The 19,231-nt window shown below is 57.2% G+C and overlaps 1 protein-coding gene across 1 annotated transcript in view; it reads left to right on the top strand.

The window, feature by feature from the left end:
- The window catches only part of Cdh23 (cadherin related 23), a 390,629-nt gene that overhangs the window by 100,627 nt on the left and 270,771 nt on the right, over positions 1-19,231 (top strand). Inside the window, exons 4-6 of the mRNA XM_048808827.1 lie at positions 7,001-7,143; positions 8,245-8,292; positions 8,421-8,513. Of these exons, the coding sequence (XP_048664784.1) occupies positions 7,001-7,143; positions 8,245-8,292; positions 8,421-8,513 (284 nt within the window). The remainder of the gene's footprint in view (positions 1-7,000; positions 7,144-8,244; positions 8,293-8,420; positions 8,514-19,231) is intronic.

The raw sequence follows: 19,231 nt of genomic DNA, 5'->3' as shown, positions 1-19,231 counted from the left end.
GGTTGCATTCTGATCCAGTTTAGAAAAATCAAAAAGCCTGCAGCCTGCCACCACCCAGCCAGGTTTCCAGCAGGCCAAGGTTGGCAATTCTCCGGGAACAGCATGACACGCCGATCCCAGCCTCGCCCCTCGGTGCAAATAACAACAATAACAGTAATGACAGTCATCTCAGCCAGCAGCATGGGCCCAGCGGCTCCCGGGAAGCCGTGATTGTCCGCCCCTTGCCTGGACGACAGACGTGGCTTGCCGGTGAAGGACGTGTCCCCAGCCCTCCGCCTCCCAGGGAGCCCTGCATTCTGCTGAGCAGATCCCCTCCTCCACTGAGGCCCTGCCCTCCGAACAGGCACCCCATCCCAGGGTGGGGTTCTCAGCCCCAGGAGGGATCACGCGGCCCTCTGAGAGCGGTCAGGGCCAATTCCCAAGAGACTGGCCCCTTGGCCAGTGCCCCTCTGAGTGCACCTGTGTCCAAAGCCAAGTGCTACTGGCTTGAGGATCACTGGGTTTGATTGGCTGGGCCTTTAGTCCATTAGTGTCCGCAATTAAGAATCCACTTGCAGAGCAGGAGGTGGCTGTGTGGTACGGTCAGGCCCAGCAGGGACAAGACCCTGGGTTCAGTCCCGACACTGAGAAAAAACAGCAAAAATGACCTCAGTTGCTCTCCTCTCTCCTCCTGCCATGGCTCTGAGATCTGCGTGGCTTTGGGGGACCGTCCTCCTCCTGATCCTCTGGGCAGTTGGCAAGGTTCATTCATTTATTTATTGAGTGCCTCTGGGATGCCAGGTGGTGTTAGGCTTAGGGACCTGACAGGGAATGTGACAGGCCAGGCTGTGGCTCCCAGGGGCTTATGCAAATGTGCTTGTAACAGTGGGCGGAGGCTGGGGGAGGAGGCTGGCAAGTCAAGTAATAAACAGGTGCCTCAGAGAGGACTGTGAAGACTTGGGCATGGGGACAGTGTGACTAGGCATCCCTTTAGATATTTGCTCTGGGTGTTTGAGGAAGGCCCCTAGAGATGGTGACTGTCAGCCAGTGAGGGGCACAGTGAGAAGGCTGGCACGTCTAGATCTAGGGTAGGAACCTCCCAGCAGAAGCATGACCAGGGCAAAGGCCCTGGGGCAGCCACAAGCTTGGCATGTTCAGGAACAGTAAGCATGTGTGTGGGCCCAGAGGCATGTGTGGCCCGGGAGCCTGTGAGATGTGGCGGGATGTGTGAGCCTAGGTCATTAGGGCCTTGGGTATGATCTGATTTGTTTTATTTAAAAATATTTTAATTATGGTAAAATACATGAAACATGAAATTTATCGTCTTGATCAGTTTCACATTCACAGTATTAAGTACAGTCCCACAGTTACGTAACCAGTCCCCAGAACTCGTTATCTTGAAAGCTGAAACTCTGTACCCATTCAACAATAATACTCTCCCCAGCCCTGTCCCTGAGCCCTGGCCACCGCAGTCCCCCTGTCTATGAATCAGGCTACTCCAGGTGACTGCGTGACAGTGGGTCGTGCGTGGTGGTTTTTGTGAGCGGCTCATTTCACTTAGCGCCGTGTCCTCGGGTTCGTGCGTGCTGGGGCATGGGCCAAAATGGCCTGTTTTTTAGAACTCAATAGTTTTCCCGTGGATGCTTGTGCTGCATCTGGCCTATCCGTCCCCCTGTGGATGGACGCCTGGGTGGCCCCTCCTGCGTCTCTGTTGTGACTCACGCTGCTATGACCACGGTGTGCAAGGGTTTCAATTCGTACATATGCTCCTTCCCGCCCAGGAGGCGAGGCCGGGCTCCTGCCTGAGTTGTGAGCACAGAGGGGAGGGGGCCGGCCCGGTGTGACCCGTCCCCACGGGAGACGGGGTGTGAGAGTCCTCGGGCTGCACTGATTGAGCTGGGAGTCCTAGGACCAGGCCCTTAAATCACGCTGGGGCTGGAGGAGCCTTTCTCTGCATGTGGAATGGGAGCCATAAACCACGCTGACTTACAGGCGGTGCTCACCAGGCTGCTTGTTTATGGCCAGACCCTTCCCGCTCCTGCTGCCTGTACTGTGCCATTGGTAAACATTTGTCCAGGACCAGCACTTCCAGATCCCATGCACCCGCGTGTCTGGAGGAGGGCGGGGGCTGGTGTGCAAGAGTCAGCTCAGTGGCCCACGGCCAGCGGAACCAGCAGGGCCTAGGACTACAGAGTCCCAGCTCCCTGGGGGGCTTGGGTGTACAGTCTTGGGGGGGGGGCATCTTCTTTGGGGATCTCCAGAAACAGACCTTCTGATGGGGACTTAAGGACAAGTGGTCTCCTGGGCAGGAGATCCCAGGGACCCAGGGAGGGGGTGAGGAGGTAAGACAGGGAAGAGAGCAAAGCCATAAGACCCGTTGCCAACTGTGCCCGTGGGTTTCTGATGCTATAACAGGACATCACAGACAGGGTGATCTGTGAACGGCCAGATCTCATTTTGCTCATGGTCCTGGAGGCTGGGAGTCCAGGAACATGGCGCCTGCCTCTGGTGAGGCCTCATGCTGCATCACACAGGGTGACGCATGGTGAGACGGGACAAGCATGCTCGCTCAGCTGTCTTTCTTCTTATGAAGCCATTAATGTCATTGTGGGGTCCCATCCTCATGACCTCGTCTCACCCTGGTTACCCGCCAAAGGCCCTGCCCCCAAATACCACCAACATAGGAATTTGGAGGATAAGTTTCCATCAGAACTTTGGGGGGGGTTACACTCATACCCGAGCACCAACCAGGTCACCATGGCGGGCAGCTGGAGACGAGTCCCATGGGGACACCAGGATCCAGGGTACATCATTGCTTCTGGGTCATCCTCCTGAGAGGGAGGGGCAAGGGTGGCCCTGCTGGCTTCATGTTTATCTATCATCTTCCAAGAGCCACGCACCCCATGCTGCCACCAGGACATTGTCCTTGGCCCAGCTGCCCTGACCCAGGAACAGGAGGAGCAGCCTCGGATGGCCACACACCCCAGGCAAAGAACCACGGGGCTGGAGCTGGTCGGGCTGGTGTGTGTGACAGTGCAGGGGTGGTTGGCAGGGGACTGAGGGCATCTGCTGGGGTGCCTGCCCAGATCCCATCTCACCATCATCAGGGGCCTCGGGCCCTTGTGTGTCGCTGGTCTTCTTACCACCAAATAGCACTCCAGACCTCGGTGGAAACCCATTTGGCTATTCCTCAATAAGTAAAGGTAGAGTTACCACGTGACCCGGAAAATCCACTCCTACATATATCCCCAAAGAATTGAAAACAGCTGTTCATGCACAAATGTGTACACAGATGTTCGCAGGAGCATTGTTCACAGTAGCTAAAAGATAGAGATGACCCAAATGTCCATCTGCGTGTGAATGGAGAGACAAATGTCTCAGAGCCACACAACAGAATATTACTGGGCCTGTAAAAAAGGAACGAAGTACTGATACACGTCACAGCATGGATGGACCCAGAAAATGTGAGGCTAAAGTAAAAGAAGCCAGACGCAAAAGGCCATGTTTCTTACGATTCCATTCATATGAAATGTCCTGAACAGGCCAATCCACAGAGACAGAAAGGGGATTCGTGATGATCAGGGGCTGGGGACAGAGGGACAGGGTGATTGCTTATTGGGGGTGGGGTTTCCTTTAGGGGTGATAAAAAAAAGAAACATTGTGGAACTAGACAGTGGTAAAGGTGGCACAAGATCGTAGATTGTGCTACAAGCAACTGAATTGTACACTTCCCTCCAAGTGGTAAATTCCGTGAGATGTGTATCTTGCCAGGTTTTTTTTTTTTTTTTTTTTTTCCCAAAGCACTCCAGGTGTTTTGCAGCTCTGAGATGCAAGGCGCACCGTTTCTCAGGTGAGAAACAAACCTGCACGTGGCACACACACCCAGGTGTCATGCAGCCTGGGACGCTCCTCCTGAGCTGTAAGCAGGGGCGCCGGGCGGAGGAGAGCCCTGCACACTGGCCGCGTGCCCACAGGAGTGGCGGGGCCCGGGTTGCTGGAGAAGCCGGCCCTGTTTCGGCCGAGCTGCAGAGCAGCGCTGGGCGGGGGTGTGTGCGCAGCTGGAAGATCGTGGGGGGCGTCTTGTCTTAAATATGATATTAAATCTGCACCTTTAATTAGTACACTTAGAAAAGGTCACTAGCAATTACGTGGGACACAAAGAAGGCATGAGGGGCAGGCGCCCGTGAGGAAGCAGAGAAAGACCATTTCGAGCAGCACATAATTGAGGGGAAAATGGATAAAAGTCCTTGAAATTACAGGGTGGGTGACAGCAGCTGATGGCCCTGTCCCCGTCCTGCCTGCCCCCCCCCCCCGAGTGTCGGACTCGAGCCATTTGGGATAGCAGGCCGAGTCATGAGACCTTGGCTGCAGGGCAGCGTGGCCTTCCCAGAATCCCCTGGGCCAGTGGGCAGCGAGGCCTTGTGTCCCACCTGGGCTGGCTCTGATGGGGTTGCTGGGGTTGCTGCAGGTGGCCCTAGGCCTGCTGTACTGTGGACAAACAGGGGAGCATCTGGGCCTAGTTCCTGGGAGGGATCTGCCAGGGCATTGGGCAGCAGCTGAGCGTTTCTTAAACGTTGGCCATAGAAAAGAAATGCGTGTCCTGGAAGTCAGGGGACAGCTGGAAATTCTATCGTAGCTCTGGGTTACATAAAAATAAATTTTTAAATTTATAAAAATGAATGGTGCACTCTGCTGCCAATATATTCCTTGTCAAGGGGCAACGCAGACACTTTGGGAAGTCAGGCTCGGTGGACCTGTGACTTTGACGTACCCCTTCCTTCCCACCTAGAAAGAGAAGAGCCTCGAACTGGGAGTCTGGTTCGGTTCAAGGGCTGACGCGTGCTCCCATCAAACTCTGGGCAACTTGGTAAATGCCTTCACCTTTTCCTTCTGCAGACGGGGAGGTTGGGCCTGAGGCTGTTCCATATTCACTCCAGGATTTGTTGTTCTGACCCCTCCCCCACTCCTCACCGCCTCCCATCACCTCGCATGGTCATGTCCCCCTCTGCTGTTCTGCTGCTTGACTTTGGAGAGGTTTCTTTGTCTCCTGGAGCCTCAACTTCCTCATCTGTAAAACAGGCGGGATAACGGCTGCCGAAGGGTTGCTGGGAAAGTTTTAATGAGCAAACCCAGGTGCGTGGACCAAGGGTCTGTCCCAGCACAACAGCCTGATGAATGCCCAGGACCCTTCTTTTCCAAGTGTTGGGCTTCCAGCTGGACGGGGCCTGCTAGGCTCATGTCCACGGAAGCCCTGATTCTGAGATGGGCGAGGTGTGGAGACAGATGTGGGCTCTGGGCCCTGCACGCCTGGGCTGTGGCCTCCACCTCCGCCGTTTGCCCTCTGAGCGGCTCTGGGAAATGACATCGTCCCTCTCGGATGCCTTGTCTGTAAGTGGCAGCGCGAGTGAGGACTGAATCCCATAGAACCGTCATGAAACGGCTTAGCTGGGCACCTGGACTCCGGCGAGGGCTCAAAGCCATCCACCATCACTGTCACGCCGACCCGTCGTCCTGTTGGAGTCCACTTAGGAAAGCCCCTTAGCTTCTTTTCTAGATAAAATGCCTGAAATCTAGACTCCGTCCTCCCTCCTTCCCTAGCTTGATCTTCAGAGCTAGTTGGTAAATATGAGAGGCAGGCTCTGGGGAGGAGAGGGGCCTGCCCCATGTTGCGGGGTGAGCTGACACGCTGCGGGAAGGGCACGCGGCACCTTGTTCTGACCTCGCTGTCCCTGTAAGAACCAGACAGAGACTGCCCCTCCTCTTTATAAAACGACTCGCTATCCACTCATGTCATTTTGTGCACAGTTCCTGGGGACTTGAGGACCTCCTGAAGCCAAGGCGCCCAGATGTCCCAGTTACCCTGCAGCTTCCTGGTTTTGCCTCTGTCCTGGGAAACAGAGCAGTGGGCCACCCCGCGAAAGCCACCGGGGACCCTTGAGCCCAGGAGATGTCCTATGCTAGGGCCTCTTAGGTGAGGTACAGACAGGTGTCCTGATGCCTGGGCTGGCCAGGGCTTTGCTTCCTGGTGAGAGGTGACACCTACCTTTTAATCCGCTTCTTGAAGACAGGAACCAGACCCTGCCACCCAGTTCTGGACTGGAGTGACGGTCTTGAGGCTGAGCCGAATCTTCCTAATTTCTGTGTACAGCAGGGCACGCCCCAAAGCCAGCGCCTTGTCACTCTTGAATGAAGCCCAGAAGATTTTGCAAAGTATTCTGAATTAGAAAGTGTGCTTCCATCTGCAAAAGACAGAACTCCAACTCAACTGGCATGCGCCAAAAAAACAGGGGGAGAGAGGGTGTGGCTATCCTTCTCACAGCCAAGAAGTCCAAGGACAGAGGCGCTCTCAGGCACACCTGCCTGCACACCCCCAGTTCTCAGGAGCTCGTCCCTGGGGCACAGTGGCTCTGCACTGGCCTCCCTGGCTTCACTCTCCGGAGGCTCCCCTGTGTGGTGCCAGAGATGGCTGCCGACAAGACCCGCCCAGCAGCCCCAGTGGAAAGAGAGCGCCTCTTTTCCACAGTAGCAGCAAAAGTCCCAGGGTTGGATTTGATTGGCTAAGTTGGGTCACATGCTCATTTTGGAACCAATCATAGTGACCAGGGAGATGGGATGCTCTGGGCAGAATTCTGTGCCCATCTTGGAACACAGGAGGTGTTGGGAGCCCTGTCCTTACTCATCCCAGCCACGTTGAGAGGGAGGCTCCAAACCAACATTAGGACAAGGGGCAGGCAGAAGCCACAGTGGTCCATTGCACACCCAGAACACGGTGGTGACATGTGAGAGCTCTGAGTGACGAGTGGGCCACGGTGGACGTGGGGAGCCTGGTCAGAGCCTAGGGATGCACGGGATCTCCTGATAATCATGGTTTGCTGGAGGTTCGTGGGGAGGCTGGTCCCTGCTGGGAGCCGTGCCACCTGAGCAGGTTGTAAGGAAGGACCCTGACCTCCTCTAGTGACCCTGACCTCCTCTAATGACCCTGACCGCCTCTATCTGTCTTCTGCTCTCTTGGCTACTGCAGGTTCCTCCGTGACCCAGTTGCTGGCCAGGGACATGGACAACGACCCTCTGGTGTTTGGTGTGTCCGGGGAGGAGGCCTCCCGCTTCTTTGCCGTGGAGCCCGACACCGGCGTGGTGTGGCTCCGGCAGCCTCTGGACAGAGAGGTATGACTTGCCCAGCCCTGCCCCAGTCCTTCCCTGGGGGACAGGAGCAAACGCTGGCAGCAGGGTGGCTCACCACACTTTAGGGGCCTTCTTCCAAGACCCCTCTGACTCGGTGGGGGCGTCTTCCTGGGTGGCACCCCTCCTCCAGGCAGTGCTGGCCAACCTGGGTGGGGAGGGGGTGGTTGGGGTCTCCACGCAAGGGGCACGTTGGATGGACCCGAGGGGCAGTGACCGTGGGTTGTGCCATGGGACCACACAGGGGTAACAGGTCAACTCCCACCCTCAGCAAATGTTCCCCCAAAGGCCATTTTCTTTTCTCTCCCTCTCTCCCTCTGTCTCCCTCCCTCCCTTCTTTTTTTTATCACCCCTAAAGGAAACCCCACCCCCAATAAGCAATCACCCTGTCCCTCTGTCCCCAGCCCCTGATCATCACGAATCCCCTTTCTGTCTCTGTGGATTGGCCTGTTCAGGACATTTCATATGAATGGAATCGTAAGAAACATGGCCTTTTGCGTNGTGCATATCTCTGCTCCTGGCTTATTTCTTTTTTTTTTTTTTTTTGGCACTGGGGATTGAACCCAGGGGCACTTAACCCCTGAGCCCCATCCCCAGCCCTTTCCTATATTTTATTTAGAGACAGGGTCTCCCTGAGTTGCTTAGCACCTCACTTTTGTTGAGGCTGCCTTTGAACTAGTGATCCTCCTGCCTCAGCCTCCTGAGCCACTGGGATTACAGCCGCTGTGCCCGGCTCCAAAGGGCCTTTTCCAGAGAAGCAGCATTGACACTGATAGTCCTTAATAAATCAACAGAAGGGTGTTGAGTCAGCCCATCCTGTGCCTCTCCCTGCATTTGAGGGGATGGCCCCCAAAGCTGCCAGTGACTTGCTCAAAATTACACAGCAACTTAGAGGCAAAGCCGGTCCTCGGGCCCCAAATCCTTGACTTTCTCGTTCTTTTAAGGCGAGGTCATAGTCCTCACCTGCTTCCCCAACCCACAGGGCAGTGTGGCGTTGGGGGATGTCTGGAGCGGTCCTGGAGCCCCCAGGCCCCTCGGGGGCCTCAGCACCTTGGCCTCTCTGACCGGCTCTTCCCTTTCTTTCAGACCAAGTCTGAGTTCACGGTGGAGTTCTCCGTCAGCGACCACCAGGGGGTGAGTGTCCCATGAGGCCACCGAGGACCGGGGCAGCCTGTTCCTGGCTTGGCGGGGTCCCTGGGCCCCATGGGTGGACAGAGGTCAGAGGCAGGTGGCAGCGCTGACCCCCGCCCTTTCCTTGCCAGGTGATCACACGGAAAGTGAACATCCAGGTGGGGGACGTGAATGACAATGCACCCACCTTTCACAACCAGCCCTACAGCGTGCGCATCCCTGAGGTAGGAATCCACGGCCACCCTGCAGGGTCCCAGGGGCCTGCTGCTCCCTAGGCCATCTGGGCAGCGTAGGAGGGGCCTCGGGGGAAAGGGCAGCTCCAGCTCTGTCCCACCTGTGTCCCAGCCTGGGGTCACTCTGGGCGGGTCAGTGAGCATGGGGGCGCCTCTGAGGACAGGGCCAGGCTGGTGGTTGGGAAGAGCAGCTGGGTCAGTGGACCACAGGAGCCTCAGGCCGGAGAGAGCTCTGGCTGCCCTGGTGGCCCGGCTTCACTGGAGTGGAGGTGGGTGGGGTCTGCCTTCCATTCCCAGCCCGGCTCCGGCCGTGCGCAGAGTGTCTAGGGGCCTTGCCCCACATGGTCCCGCTTTGGCCAGGGCCAGGTCCCTGCAGGACTCGGGGAACACAGGACCCCCAGGAAGGACATTTCCCTACCGTGTGCTCTCTCCTGCAGCCCCCGGCCCCTGCTCTGTGTGCCCTGAGTCTGTCTGCATGAGTACCTACTTGTAAAATCAAACCATTGCTGGTAATTGAGAAGTACAAATTATTGCATTACAAACGGTTCGTTAAGAAGCTGGCTGCTGGCTCCCGGTGGCACTGGGGTTCTCCTGGCTTGCTGTCCCTCACCACACAGTGGCTGAGCCAGTCTTAGGGCTGGCAGTTGGTGGAAAGCTGCTGAAGGTGTGGGGCCTTATCTCAGGTCTGCCCTCACGGCTGGGCTGGGCAAGAGCTGTAAAGTGTCCAGATGGAAGATAGAATGCTCTGGAAGGGTGGGTTGAGCTCTAACCTCTTCTATTGTTAATCATTGGGTCAGGGAACAAAAAGGGTTTTGATAGAATATCCCATAGGCTGGGCAGGGGGAGAAGGACTTGTCCGAGGTCACAGGGCTGTGACTTGGAGCTTCTAACTCTCAGGGCAGGTTCGGGGTCCTCAAGGATGCAGAGATCTGTCTCCTGTTGCTGGCTCTCATTGCTCAGCCCGGAGCCACAGGTCCTGCTCTTGTGTTGGCAGAGGGTGGGGGGAAAAGGTGCAGAGGGGATGTCGAGGGCCTTGCCCCTCCCCTGCCTGGGACACAGGAGGGAGAGCCTGCTGTCCTGAGCTTGGGGCACAGTGATGTGGCCAGCGTGCCCGGGGACTGCAGCTTGGCTCCAGGCGCGCGCTCATTTGGAAGTCTCCCTAATTTAATTAAGGGGCTCTACGTGCCAGCCTGCACTCTGGGCCTGGGCTCAGAATCCAAGGGCACGGCTCGGAGTTAATGAGGCTTGGGCCCATTGCTCAGCTGCCATTCTGGCAGGCATGGCCGCCCTCTGTCTTCCCTCAAGGGGGGCAGCAGGCAGCAGCAATGGCAAGGGGACAGAGTCATGTCCCTTCTTCCCAGCCCTCGGGCCAGGGACCAGCCTTGCCCTGTCTCTTCCTTCAGAGATGGGACCTGCAGCCCCCAGTCCTGTCGGATGGCCCTGGGATTCTCCAGAGGCCTCTGCCTCCAAGGAGAGAGACTCCTCGGTTGTTCATTTATTTAACAAATATTTATTGAGTGTCTGCTGTGGGCTTGGCTCTGTGCCTGTCCTCATTCCACAGAGGCCGGGAGACTGCAGGGATGTGGAATGACAAGCCAGGCTGGAGACGGGAGACCCAGGTCTGGCCCTCCTCTGCTCCCAGATTGCTGGTCTGTTTGTTCAGGTCACTTAACCTCTCTGGGCCATAGTCCTCCTGATCTAATCAATCTAAGGGCAGGTGGGATAGGGTGGCCTGCCTCCTGCCCATCTGAGGAGGAGAGGATAGACCGGAAGGGCTGGCTACAAGGACACACAGTCCCTGGCAGGAAGCCCACATGGTTTACTTGCTTGTGTGAAAACACCCCCAGGTCACTTCAGTGCCTGATACTCAATGCCCTGTTGGGGCTGCTCAGTGTGGCCAATGGAGACGTGGTGTCAGCTGGACGGAGGCCGGGACACTTCTGATACAGTGTTCTTGGCACAACCCAGCTCTGGCCTGGAGTGGTCACCTGAGCCGGCATGTAGCTGCCTGGCTCAGGCCCCAGCTGGGCACCAGCAGGGCCTGTTGGCCCGGGGCCTGAGCAGTAGATTCAGTGGCAGAGGCCATTGGATGTGAGCAGGGTAAGACTGAGGCCAGAGAAACAGGGGAGGGGGCCCTTTCTGCAGTTAGGTGTGAGTGCCGGGGGCTGCCGGAGCGAACAGAGAAACCTCAGCAGGCTCCTGGGGGAGGGGGCCAGCAGCAGACTCTGGCTGTGGTGGCAGTAGCTGCTCCTGGGTCGTACCATGGGAAGAGGAGGATGGAGTCCAAACACATGGTTCTCGTCCCAGGTGTGCCAACAAGTGGCTGGGTCAGGCTTTTAACCCATCCCTCTGCTTATAGGAGTCTCTACAGCTGTCAACCTAGGGCGTTGAACCAGGCCTCTTGCAGGGCCCACGTCTTGTGGCCTGAGGAAGAAACCTCAGCGCTGCCTCTGTCCATGCAGCCCCTCTTGGGTCATCTCAGCCACTGCACCCTGTCCCTTACCTTCCTGACCCCCACACGGCAGCCTGGGCCCTGGTAATTGGGTCTGTATGTCGGGAAGTCAGGAATAGGCCCCGGGAGCACGTTGCAGGGTACCTGTCAGGTAGGTCTCCTCTGGGGACAGTGAGCACAACCGATGCCCTGCAGGATGGCTACAGGGCGGGTTTCTGAGAGGCCCTGCAGGCCACGCATCCCAGAGGAGCACTTTTAGCCCATCTGCAGCTGTCTGGAGACAGGGTCTGGGAGGACCCCAGCCCCTCAGGCCAGGAAGTACAGGGGTGCTGTGTGGCGGCCCGTCCAGGCCAGGCCTCGCCCCGCCCACCAGCCCCGCCCTCCGGAAGCTCGCCCCGCCCACCAGCCCCGTCCTCGGGAGCCTGCCCCGCCCACCAGCCCCGCCCCTGGGAGTCCGCCCCGCCCACCAGCCCCGCCCCGCGCAGGGAGGTGGGCAGGTGTGTGTTTGGGTTTGTTTGTTCTCTGTTCCTGCCCCGCCCACCCCTCTCCCCTCGCTAAGCTGTTCTCCATGTAATTATCCATTTTATCAGGGTGAAAGGGCCTGCAATTCACTTGTCGAAGCCCTAACGAGGCAGCGTGGATGCTTTCAAGTCCGTAAAGAAAAGGGAAATCCTGCTAGAATTGGCAACTTAATTCACCAAGCCAGCCTCGCAGGCCTCATTAAGTCCCCGTGTATTCATTTCAGGCTAATGGCTGTCATGCTGACTGCTGTTTGATTTGCTGTAATAGACTTTTATGGCGTGCCAATTTGCTCAAACGTGTTTGCCTGTGTCTGTGCCCAGCGGTGCTGCTCCGCTACCTCCGTTAGGCGCGCGTGCCCGCCTCGCTGACCTTCAGCGCTGCCCCTCCCGCCCCCTCCTCCCTCCTCCGGGGCCTGGCCCTCAGCCCCCCACTGCGCCCCAGGGAGGTGACCCTGGCACAGAAGGGTAGGGGTGAGGTCAGAAGGCGGACTGGGCCAGGCAGCTTCGGGGTCAGGGAATCAAGGGGGCCCAGTGGAGGCTCCGGGACACGGTGTCCTTGAAGTCCTGACTGGGCCAGCCTCCTCAGCTGGGCAGGAAGGTGTTTATCCATCCGCCTAACCTTCCTAAGGCATCCTCTGGCGTTTCCTGAGGGATTGCTGTATACACTGTGCTTTTCTAACCTGTTCTGAAGTCCAGCCTAACTGTCCATCAGAGCCCAGGTCAAATCCACTGTACCCAGACCCACCTGAGCCACCTCACCTAGCCTTTTTTTTTCTTTTTAAAATGAACACAAGACACATTTTGTGTCAGCTACTAAGCAGGGCCCAATGATTCTAAGCCAACCAGGACCTGCAGAATAATGCAAAGGACTCAACAGTGTCCAGCTGTGTTACTTTAGACAGGTGACTTACCCTTTTTGGACCTCAATTTTCTTATCTGTATGATGAGTGACAGTATCTGTCTTGCAGAATTGTTGTGAGAGCTATAATAATGTAGGCAGGAAAAGTCCCGGGCCCAGTTTGTGGCTCAGAATACATTCAGTAAAATGCTGCTAATTAAGGCTGAGCTCTTTGTCCTCAGAGAAGGTGATTTTACAGAGAAAATCCAGTAAGTGGGTGTCTGCCTGCCCTTAAATAGATCAAATGTCAGGGTGGCTTGGTGTGTATACACCGAGATGATCTGTCTATAGGGGTTATTTGTGTGGATCCTTACAGAATGAGTAGGAGTTTGTTAGAGGAGGAGGCTATGAGGTCTCTGAAGATCATTCCCTTTGGGGACCCCTGGGTTTCTTTTCACATGCTAGAATTTCCCCAAGAGGCAGACCCTGCTGAGGAGGGACCGTGACTGCGTGTCTATCCCTGGCAGTTCCCCTGTTACCTAGTGGAAACAAAGACAGGCTGGAAGTGGGCCCCTGGGTCTCTGCCCAGCTCTCTGTGACACTCAGGTCCTGCACAGATCCTTGTCAATGGTGGCTTCAGGTGACCAGTTGAGGAGGGAGCAGGCTGCTTGCAAGGGAGGGCTGGAGCTGGAAGGAGATGGTGGGAACCTGAGAGATGGAGGGTCCTTGCCTGAGCCTCAGAGCTGGCTGGGGGCAGGATCTGAACCTAGGCCCCCAGGGTCCTGGGTCCTGCAAGCTGCACCATCTTTCCATGTCACTTGACGAGGACAGATGAAAGTTTCTCACTCCCTGGACCTCCTTACTAGAGACAGAAAGTGGGTTGGAGGTATTCCTGGAGATCACTAGTCAGTAACTTATTTCTGTGACAATAACACTAGTAAGTTATTGTTAGTAGTGTTAGAAAGTTCCCTGTGTGCCCAGGTGTGCTGTCTGCTGGCCTCTCCACACCCCCATTCTGCTCCACAGGTGTCAACCAGAACTAGAGAAGGTAATGCTTGCCCTAAGTTAGCCCAGGGACGGAGCCAGGATTAGGAGACCAGCCTGGCTGCGTGGCTATCGGCAGGTAGCTTCTCTTCCACCTGTGAAATGGGAATAACTGTACCCACCGCAGATGCTGCCAGGATCCAGGTGAATGAGATCGCGCTTGGGAAGTGCTTAGCGCAGGGCCTGGGGAGGTATGAGCCCAGCAAAAAGGTCACGGTTGTTATTGTTGCTTGTCCTTCTCTCTGAACCAGAGTGAGCAAGGACGGGGCTTGGTCCTCTGGGTCGGGGCCTGGCTGGTGCATGGTGCTCAGTGACACTTGAGTGAATCTCAGGGACACAGCTTTCTGTCCCCTCTGCTTATCGGATGACTGTGAGGATCAGAGAGCACTTACACAGAGGGCTGGGGCTGGGCAGTGTCTTCTTGAGGTGAGCGGTTCCCTGGTGGTGCTCAGCTGGGGCTGGGTCGAGGAGCAGCCGGGGCTGGCGCCGAGCTGGGGAGAGTTGGCACACCTGCCCCACCCCTTGCGTCTTCCTGGGCCATCTGAGCACAGCCTTGCTCTGAGCTGGTGCCCTCTGGTACTACCAGTTCCTGGGGTTCAGCCATGCCATCCCCCGTGTGTGTGGCAAGTGGAGAGCCCTGAGGGGTGGCCAGACGAGGCTCAATACCCGCAGAGATGGACTTATTAGCACCTGGCGGGGCGAGCAGCAGCGCCCCCAGCTGGCCTTCTGAGGGGGTGCCTGTCAGGTCTGAATGATTTATACACTGCAGCCTCAGGTTGCCGCAAGAGGTGGGGGAGGGGCTCCCTGGACTTGTACCCAGCTGTTCCCCCCAAGGTGTCAGTTCCACTCTTGAAAGTGTCATCCCCCCCACTCCAGGAGAGGCAGCCCCTTGACAGACCGTATTAATTTATACCTCGGGACCACAGTGCCCGCAGCCCCCTCTGCATCTCTAACCACCGGCCTATTGATCTGGGAGAGGGAGACCAATAAATCATCCCCGGGCGCTGGGCTCCTGCTGACCAGAGTCAGTGTGGCTTGCTTGGCCAGACGGCAGCCCTGGCCGATGTCTCTATGCCCTGTATGAGCGGCCTGAGGCCATCGTGCCTTCCCTGGCCTCCACCCGGTCAGCACCGTGACAGATACCTGGGACCCTCCTTTCTCACGGCAAGCAGATGCCACCGCTGGCAGCAGCTGGGACAGTGAGCTGTGGGCTTGCAGCGATGGTGTGACAGCATGCACGGGCACGGGGGCCGGCTGCTTGGCTTTGCATGGAGCCAAGGGGCTGTGGGGGGGCGCTCATCTTCTGGGCCTCTGAGGGTTTTCTTGTCTTCATCCTCGTGACAGCTCCGTGAGCCCAGGGGGCGGGGGCCTGTTCTTTGCATTTTATAGATGAGAGAAACTGAGGCCAGGCAAGCCTGCTGACTTCTCCCCGCCCCAGAGTCAGAACACCCTCCTCAACCAGCGTCCTGCCTCTCAGAGGGTCCTTTCCACTACTCGGCTTTTTGTTTTTGGTACCGGGGATTGAACCCGGGAGCGCTTAACCCCGGAGCCACACCCCAGCCCTTTTCTTATGTTTTATTTGGAGACAGGGTCTCACTGAGTTGCTTAGGGCCTCACTAAATTGCTGAGGCTGGCTTGGAACTCACGATCCTCCTGCCTCAGCCTCCTGAGCTGCTGGGATGACAGGCGAGTGCCACCACGCCTGGCATTCTCATTTCTTGATGCCTTTGCTTGTGTCTTTGTGTGGCTCTGACCCAGCCAGGATGTGGGGAGGGTCTGGGTGCTCTGGACTTCATGCCATGGCTTCCCCCACCCTGGACGAGGACTGTCCCCCACATCTCCTGCACAGGCTGAGGGTTGGTGGAGAAGCTTCACTCCGAGCCCACTGCCAGCTCTCTGCGCTGAGCGCCACCCCTGCTGGCCGCCTCCCTGCCATGGCCACAGGGAGACTCACCATGGTTTGCCATCCCCTCCTGGACCACAGATCCCACAGAACGGGGGCCAGAGGCTCAGCCCAAGCACAGGGTTCAAGGAGCCTTGCTCCCTCCTCTACCCAGTGGGTGAAGTCAAGGACCCCGGCCCCTCATGAGCCCTGACCACCCCTCCTCTTCTGTGCCTGAGGGGCGTGGCCAGGGCTGTGCACAAGGAGAGGGGACAGCTCAGGTTTCCTCCTCACTTCCAGCTGGGAGTCTGTGGGGTTCTGACAGCTCTCTGGCAATGTCCGCAGGATGCTCCACCATGAATACGAAGCGGGGCTGAGCGGAGCCTGGCTCGTGGGCATCTGGGTCTGTTCTGTGCCCTCGCCCATTAAGAACCTGGAGATGGAAATAGCCCTGCCTGGCCGATGTCTGCAGAACCCGCACCCAGAGCCCGCCTGGTGTCTGTCCAGTCTCTCTCCTTAACGGTCTCCGGACCCCCTGGTGGGGCACTGCAGGAAGGCAGTGGGGGTGGGGAGGCTTAGGAAACAGAGGCTCTAGGGAGATCCCACCTGTACTAGCAGGAACTTGGGCCTTACTGTGTCCTGAGGACCTGTGTCTGTCTGTGACACTGGGTCTGGATCTCCACAGAGATGCATGTGACAGAGCCACGTACCCAGGTTCCAACTCCAAACTGGAAGGCCTGGGGCCCTCTCTGACTTCTCCCCGACCCCAGAGTCAGAACACCCTCCTCAGCCAGCGTCCTGCCCCCCAGAGGGTCCTTTCCGCTTCTAGGCTTTTTGTTTTTTGAGCCTCAGTGTCTTCATCTGTCAACTAGGAATTTATGGGGTTTTTTTTTTTGTAAAAATTCCCAGGGACACGTATACAAAGCCCCTGGCACAAAGGTAGCACTTGGGAAGTGGTGTCTGTCCCACTCCTTGTGGACTTTCTCCAAGGACCTCAGGAGGGTTGATGGGAAATCCAGGGGGCTCGACGGGCGGGCTCCACTGCTAAGGACTGATTGGCTGATACAGGGTGTCCACGCTGGGGAAGCTGACAGTCCAGCAGAGAAAGGAGACGTGTGGGAAATGTGAAATGAAGATATGATAAGGGAAAATGACACAGAGCCACAGAGAAACACCTAGTAAAAGGCCGAGTGTTCCCCACAGGCTCCTTGAAACCAGCACCGCGGGACACACGTCCTGCAGGTAGTCAGCACATCCAGAGAGGGTGAAAGATTGGCCCTCGGTCACCCAGTGGTCAGTGGACCAGCGGTAGCCAGGGAAGACTCAGGGAATCAGTTTCCAGGACCTGCGAGGGGGAGCCCGCCCCTGGACTGCACAGTTTGATCTCCTAGGGGAGCCTGGGCACCCCGAGCAGGCGGGGCAGAGTGCTGCTCCTGGTGCCCGCGGCTCACATCCTGCAGGACCAGGGGCCCGGGCTATCCCGAGGGCCTGGCCCCCCATGCCCGTTCCTCCTGTGTCCGTGGCTCTGGGACTTTGCCTCAGCCCCTCCCCTCCCCCTAACTGGTTCAGATGTTGTCAGAGCAGCTTGAGGACAGGCCTGGCAGGCCCGTGACCCGGGGACCCCACACAATGGGCTGTTTTGATGTGTTTGTGTGCCCCTGGCCACCTTGTTTCCTAGCAGGAGGGGGACGGGAGAGCGCTTTGGGTGGGTGGAATGATTATAATTTCTGTGACTCCTTAGCAGCCTTTAATTACTTCGCGACTTTGTGGAGCTGGCTAGCAGCCGCGAGGGGCGGGCCGCCGCTTCATAATAACCTTAAGTGGAAGCCGCCTGTCCGTCTATTAAAAAGCCCGCTCCTCTCTCTAGATGAGATAATGCCAGCACGAGATCTCGCCCGGGGTGTAATCACTGGGTACCGTTAATCGTCCCCGCTACTGTCTTCCTCTTCAGTCGGCCAGCCCACCTCCTAGGCGTGGGGACTGCAGCTACCGACAGCCGAATGCCCGGTCACGTCCTTGTCCAGGAGGGCACAGGCTCAGGCTGGTCCCCTCTTCCCCTCAAGTCCCTGTGAGAGGGAAGTGGCCCGGAGGCCCCTTCCCCCAAGCCCTGTCCCTCTCTGTAACTCCCAGTCGGAGCCAGCCACACCCCCTTCCCTACTCAAACCCTCCATTTCAAAAATCCATCCATCTGCACAGGGCTTTGAGCTCCAGTGTGCCTGCCCTTCCTGCCCTGGCCACCTTCCTGCTGCCCAGCCTTTGCTCATGCTGTGTCCTCCCCTGAGAGGTCATCATCCAGGCCAGCCGTACCCCTGTCCTTCCACCATTTTAGCCAAGTGTGACTCTTCCTTCCTCCGAATGACCCAGTGGGAGAGGCCAGGTAGTGGTCCTCCTCACACCCTCCCCAACCTAGCTTCTCACCCTCCAACAAGGCCATCACCCAGTGTGGGCCCTTGACCTTGAACCAGAAACATGAGCCAAAATAAACCTTTTTCCTTATAACTTACCCAGTGTCAGGTATTTTGTTATAGTGACAAAAACAGACTACTACAGTGGGGATTGAGGTCAGGAAGGACACAGTAGCCTTGCGTGTAAAGGCTTATGCCCGTGGCATGGGTTCACCACCGGGTGTTTTCTCCAGTAGCCCCTCACAGGCTTCTGGGAGTTTGGTCTTCCTTTTTCTTCCCTTGATGGCTGTGTTTTCTGAGGGGCCTGTTAAGGATGCACATGTAGCAGCGCAAAGCCCTGTGCTCAGCCGAGTTCATGAGTGACACATCTGTGTGCCCACATCCAGAGCAAGACACAGACCTAGCGGCACCTCGCAGCCCCTCCCCCAAGGTAACACTGATCCTGGTGTCTAGCCCCACGGGGTGCCCTTGCCCATCATCATGTATTACACACGTGCCCGTTAGGTCTTGACTGTCATCTAAGCTCCTGGGAACAGGCAGCTGGCTTCCTCTTGGAGGCCGCTCCCCACAGTGGTTAGCACTGTGTCCAGAGCTCCAGGGACCCGAGTCTGAATCCTGGCTCACTGCACAGCAGCCGCGGGTCACGGGGAGAGGACCGCCTCTGATCCAGTGTGCATGGTGCTCACGTGAGCAGGGCTGCCACGGAGCAGGTGACGTGGGACCAGAGCCCCCACACGGCGTGCCTGTGGCCATCCCCTCTAGACACCGTCTCCCTGGTCAAGGGTCATCTCTGCAGGAGGACCCTGTGCTGGGGTAGGAGGCTGGACGGGGGGAAGGGAAGTGCAGGGAGCTAAATGGAGTGGAGGGGACTTGGACCAAGAGGAAGGAGAGAGGGGAAAGGAGCGGGGTCTCCTTCATGCATGCCGTCTCCTTTGATCCTCAGAATAGTCCTACATGTTGGTAAGAGAGGTGGGCTTATCCCCACGGTGCAGCTGGGGAAAAGGGCCCAGAGAAATTAAGTGTCTTGTCCAAGGTCACACAGCTGGCTTCAGATCTCATTTGTGCTGCCCGCAAAGCAAGTCTGCGTGCAATTGCTCCCCGGAGTGTCCACTCCGGGTCTGGGGTTCACTGTAAGGCTGCTGCCTCCGGAGGAGCTGGCCTTGAGCCCGCAGAAGGTAGAAGGGGGGTGGGTGGCTTAGTCAGGGGAGCGATTCTTCCTAAGTGACCTTCATTGTGTTCCCGCACCTTCAGCCTCCCACGAAGCTGTTGCTGCCATTTTATATCAGCAACCCAATCTCAGTCCTGCGTGAGAAAACACAGAAATCTTTAAAGGCTTCTTAGCAACGGGAACAGGCTTTTCTCTTTTTTCCCCTCCACCTCTCTCTTTCTTCTGGTCAGCGCCGGGGCAGGGCCAGGGCAATGGGAGAAGAATAATAAGTTCTTGCAAAGCATCATCTTTCTCTCACCTCCCCCAGACTCAGCTCCTCCCACTCAGGGCCTACCAAACCTTAAAAAAAAGGATTCCACCTCGTGCAGACCGAAAGCTGGAGCCGGAGGAGCCTGCGGC

Source organism: Marmota marmota, unplaced genomic scaffold, assembly GCF_001458135.2.
Source record: "Marmota marmota marmota unplaced genomic scaffold, marMar, whole genome shotgun sequence".
NCBI classification, from domain to species: Eukaryota; Metazoa; Chordata; class Mammalia; order Rodentia; family Sciuridae; genus Marmota; species Marmota marmota.
The sequence above is the reverse complement of the archived record's forward strand: the minus strand, read 5'-3'. Positions and strand labels throughout refer to the sequence as shown.